This window comes from Tachysurus vachellii, chromosome 16, assembly GCF_030014155.1.
Source record: "Tachysurus vachellii isolate PV-2020 chromosome 16, HZAU_Pvac_v1, whole genome shotgun sequence".
Taxonomy (NCBI): Eukaryota; Metazoa; Chordata; class Actinopteri; order Siluriformes; family Bagridae; genus Tachysurus; species Tachysurus vachellii.
The window spans coordinates 247,322-253,078 of record NC_083475.1 but is presented as its reverse complement, the minus strand read 5'-3'; the positions used below and the strand labels follow the sequence as shown (position 1 = coordinate 253,078).

Genomic DNA, 5,757 nt, shown 5'->3' with positions numbered 1-5,757 from the left:
TATTTTTAATGAAACAATCATAAATGCTTGTGGACAACAGATAGATTAGACATGAATGGATGGACTGAATCAGTAGATTGACTGAATGCTAGATAAAATGATGGGAATTATGTAGAGACACTGGAAATCTTACAAAGCTAATTTTATTTCAATTAATTTATTTTAATGTAAAAAATGTCTGGAAGCAAATTCATTCACACCAAATCTATTTATTAAACGTGATGATTTATAAAACCATAAATAGTATGAGTCACATAAACACAGGAGAAATAGTAACTAGTAGAAGCTCTAGTGCAGAGACATTATTGTTGATGACAGCTAACTGGAAGTAAACATTACACTAGATACTTTTAATTTTACTTTCCATATCAAAATGCTCTTATGTAATGAGAAGTTATGTGAATCTGTGTGCAGGAGTTAAAATTTAGATTTAACATTTAATTTACATTTTTTAGATGTTCAGAGATTCATATTTTATAATTCAGATTTTCAAAATAACTGTTTTGTGTCCTGACATTAAATAAACCCCCAAAGGTTTGAGTCCAAATTCCACAACTTGGAGTAAATCCCTGTTCTTTCCCCTTCACTGTTCAGCTTTATGATTGGATTGAATTCAGGTTCACTTGTAGAAATAAAAGATTCTAGATGTTAGTAAAACATTGTGTGGAAATAATGAATGATTCTGAATGATTTGTTACACCGTGTATGTGGAAAAGTGATGAGTATAAAACTCTTTGTCTATCAGAGGGGAATGTTGTTGTTTTGCTGGACAAAGAAGGCTGAGAGATTTATAATCATACAGTTTAAAAAGACTATAAAAACACACAATTTCTCTCAATCACTTGAGAGTCCAATGTTTTATTTCTAAATGTAAAACCTACAGATATTTATCACTAGAGACACTCAATGTTTTTACCTCAAATGTTTTTCTCTCATGTTCTGTGACTCTCTGTGTATTTCCTGAAAAACAAACATTACAAACACAAATTAATCACTAAAATTTCAGAAGGAACCTTTTTATATTTCGTATCTTTAACAGACTCCTATTATAAACTGTATTTTTGAAATTTCAATGAAATAAAATTTAAAAAATCTTCTACAAATCCTTTTATAAATCAATAATGAATATGATCCACTGGATGATGATGTAATATTTTTTACATGTTTACTCATATCACACACTGTGTTTCTCTCAGTGGATGTGACTCTGGATCCTGATACAGCTCATCCTGAACTCATCCTGTCTGCTGATGGAAAACAAGTGACAGATGGAGACAAAAGACAGAATCTCCCTGATACACCACAGAGGTTTAATCGGTGTATCTGTGTTCTGGGAAAGCAAAGTTTCTCCTCAGGGAGATTTTATTATGAGGTGCAGGTCAGAGGGAAAACTGACTGGTCATTAGGAGTCGTGAGAGAGAACATTAACAGGAAGAGGAAGATTACACCGACTCCTCAGAATGGATTCTGGACTGTGATCCTGAGGAATGAGAATCAGTATAAGGCTTGTGCTGGTCCCTCTGTCCGCCTCAGACTGAGAGAGGTGGAGGTTGTGGGGGTGTTTGTGGACTATGAGGAGGGTCTGGTCTCCTTTTATGATGTGAAGTCCAGATCTCATATCTACTCTTTCGCTGGTCAGACTTTCACTGAGGAACTCTATCCATACTTCAGTCCTGGTTTAAATGAAGGAGGTAAAAATTCAGCACCACTGATCATCTCTCCTGTATTTAAGACTGAATAAATTTAAACCTCACAAATTTGATCATCAGATAGTAAGAGTAAAAAGAATTAGTTTACTTTTTTGGTTAGATTTTAGAAACACATATATCCTTTTAAAATGCTGTACCTATTATTTTAATACCTGGTTTTAATTGTAATCCTACAGTCTGTTTGTTATGATTGTGACATTATGACTGTGGAACTTTGTCATTACAAATCACATATTAAACTATTTATCCATCAATCAGGATATTTGATGTTTGTTTTTTTGTTTATGGGAATGTATTTTATTTCGCTGTGTTGGTGTGTTTTTTGTCACATTATAAATAGTTGGAGTAATTCATAGTTTATAAGATGAGAAAATTTGTTGTTATTCCATGATGCTCCGAGAAGGGAGGAAGGGAGGAAGGGGAGAGAGAGAGAGAGAGAGAGAGAGAGACACAGAGAGAGAGACACAGAGAGAGATCCTTTATTTGCACAAGTCACGTAAAAAACAACAATCAGCGTGACTCAATAACTATATAAATAAATAAATAAATAAATAAATATAATAATTCAAATAATTCAAATAAATGAGGTTAACTGATAATACTAATAATCATCATTAGCTTAGCTCTGGTGCAAAGCTCAGTTCTCCTTCAATAACAGCACATAGAACATTTTTACAACACCACACTGACTGAACCATGTGCAGGTTATTCATGCTGTTATAGAAATTAAAACCCATCAGTACTCTTGATTTAATAAGTCTGGAGAAGATCACTTTAGACACACAGTCTGTATTTTGAGCAATTTTGTTTTTTTGGCTCAGGTATGTTGCCATTTTTGCCTGACCAAAGATAAAATTGATCAGTTGGCACCTGAACCGGTCTCTCCTGACGTATTTAAAACCAAGAATAAAACACTGAAAAGTAAAATCAACATTAAAAGACCTTAAGAAGCTCCGTAAAAACACAAAGAAAGACCTAGGGTTAACCTGGAGCAGTGAATAAAAGCATGAACAACAGTTTGTCTCTGTGAACAGAAAAGACAGTCGTGTGTAACATCAGGGTTTAAAATGGAAATAAAAGAGTTCACAGAGAGAATACCGTGTAAAATCCTCCACTGGAGGTCGGCAGCTTTTTTGGTTAACGGTGGTTTGTACAGTGTCTCCACTCTGGTTTAAAATCATTATTAAAACCAAGTACATTTCTCCATGGGGTGTCGACCCTCCACTCAGTTTCGTCTTATTTAAAACCTTAAATAAATAATAATACAAAGTTTTAAAGTAAATAAAATAAAAAGTCAGGAGAGACCAGGGAAGTAAAGATAATTCTTTATTGGATTGTTTAATAGTCTTGACAGTTGAGTTGTCGTTCTATTAAAACATTTTTACTAACATGAAATATGTGGGTGAGAGTTTGAACAAATGACAAATCTGAAATAAAATAGTCACTGCTCATGAATCATAAATGTGTGACCAGTTAAATGATCTATTTTACTCTATTAGTATTGTAATACCAGCATTTATAGTCCACCTATAATGTTCAATATTAAAACACCGGCACAAACGGAGCACAAACGACGATTTTGTTGAATTTGGAGCAGGTGGGGGGCTGAGTGAATGACCACCTAATATTATTTTAATATTATAAAAACCGAAACAGCACAAACGAAACTTTTAGCGGCACAAACCAGCACAAACGAAGCACAAACGAACGAGACTATTTTGTTGACGTTTTGCATTGTTTGGGTGGCAACTTCACGCTGGTAACAGTGTTGACGCGGCAGCTGAAGTTAGAGATGAACTTGGTGGAAGAGACGGAGACTGACTGACCGATTGAAAATGATACGAAAACATAAATCAGGGAACCAGAAACGCCATGAAAAGAAGGAGAGGGAGGCTAAAAGAGCTGCTGTATCCCAGTCGATCAAGACATTCTTTACAACAGTTTAGTGGTGTCTTTTCGGGGCCCGATTTACTTTTGTGGGAAAACTGCTGCCGGGCGGGCGGGTACTGTCAGGTTATTTTTATTTATTTATTTTTATTACCGGCGCGCGCGTTCAATGGTAAGACTGGCCAGGAAATATCAGAAATGACACTGAAGACTTTGGGGGAACCTTCCATTGATATTTTATATCATGATATACTGTATTCCAAGGTGGTGGAATGAACTTCCCCTAGAGGTCCGGACAGCTGAGTCACTGGCTATTTTCAAGCGGCGGTTGAAGACCTATTTATTCAGGAAACACTTCAACTAGCACTTCTTTCCTTATCTTTTGCATTAAAAAAAAACACAACCTTTGACACTCTTTCATTGTAACTTTGAACAAATGTTTTAAACTCATGGTATCTTAATTATTAATGATTCAATGTTAGAGATTTACTGTAAGCACTTATGTACGTCGCTCTGAATAAGGGCGTCTGCCAAATGCTGTAAATGTAAATGTAAATTTCAGATTGCAGAGGACAAGGGTTTGATAATGGGGCAAATATGTAATATAAAGAAAATAAACCCTCTTGCCACATATTCACCCTGTGCCTCACACTCTCTGACTCTGGTTGGTGTACAAGCAGCAGAGTCTTGTCCTGATGTTTCCACATTTTTTGGCTGTTTGAAGCCCTTGTACAATCTCTTTAGTGCAAGTCCCGAGCGTTGGGCAATACTTAAAATTCAGACTGGCTGCTCCCTTCAACACTTATCAGAGACCAGGTGGAGTGCACACATACTGTAGCTGCAGTTAAACCTGTAGCAAACCACTTGCCATCAATTATAGAAGCTCTGGACACCATCCTTGCAAAGTGCAGTTTAACCAATGAAGCTAGGTCAGAGCCCAGTGGTCTAAAACAGTACTTCATGTCCTTCAAAGCCATAGTTCTTCTCACTGTATGGAAGAAAATGCTGCAGTCCATTGAAGACAGAAACCTAATTCTGCAATCAGGGAAAATTTCAATCGAAGTTGAAATAGACAACATACGGGCACTTAAAGAGGAGATGGAAGTTTAGCGTAACTCATGGGATAATCTTTTGCAGATGCTTCCCTCATTGCAGAAGCTATGGATGTGCCCATGGGGTTTCTAGTCAGCCACAAAAGAAAAAGAAAGCGCTTTGCAAATGAGAGTCAGAGTTCAGAGGATGCTAACCTCTTGAAGTTAAAAGACTTAAAACAAGATCAGATTCATCCAGTTTGCCACTCATTAGTGAGCAAATATAGACAGGATCTTACAACAGGCTTTGAGAACGAAGTGAGGCATCTTCATTCATTCATTCATTCATCCTCTACCACTTATCCGAACTACCTCGGGTCACGGATACCCTGTGCCTATCTCAGGCATCATTGGGCATCAAGGCAGGATACACCCTGGACAGAGTGCCAACCCATCGCAGGGCACACACACTCTCATTCACTCACGCAATCACACACTACGGACAATTTTCCAGAGATGCCAATCAACCTACCATGCATGTCTTTGGACCGGGGGAGGAAACTGGAGTACCCGGAGGAAACCCCCGAGGCACGGGGAGAACATGCAAACTCCACACACACAAGGTGGAGGCGGGAATCGAACCCTGACCCTGGAGGTGTGAGGCGAACGTGCTAACCACTAAGCCACCGTGCATTGCATTGTGACACTCCGGGAGCTTGTGAACATCGCGGGAGCTGACCTGTCGAAGGTGGAGGACCTGGCAGCACGTTTGGGAATGCGGTCCCTGCGTGTTGTCAGTCAACTCTTACACCGCTGGAGGTCCTCCGTAACATCTGAGGAGCATGTTCGGCTGAGGGACTATCAGTATACAGAGACCGGTCCTGCAGAGGAGGAACCCTTTCCCCAGCTGAACATCGCTCCTGACCTCGACGGGTGTGAAGTTCCCCTCCTGGAGTGCCGGGGCGAGGCGGAGATGGACTTTGGGACAGTGTCGGGGAAGCTGGTCTACAGAGCCTGTGTTAAGGTTTTAAATAAGAAAAAATTGAGTGTGAGGGTCGACACCCCATGGAGAAATGTACTTGGTTTTAATGATGATATTAAACCAGAGTGGAGACACTGTACAAACCACC

The 5,757-nt window shown here is 38.6% G+C and overlaps 1 protein-coding gene across 1 annotated transcript in view; it reads left to right on the top strand.

Moving 5' to 3' along the window:
• The window catches only part of LOC132858868 (E3 ubiquitin-protein ligase TRIM39-like), a 12,991-nt gene extending 11,250 nt beyond the window's left edge, over window positions 1-1,741 (top strand). Inside the window, exon 6 of the mRNA XM_060889406.1 lies at window positions 1,197-1,741. Coding sequence (XP_060745389.1) covers window positions 1,197-1,741 — 545 coding nt within the window. The remainder of the gene's footprint in view (window positions 1-1,196) is intronic.
• Window positions 1,742-5,757: the final 4,016 nt, after the last annotated feature.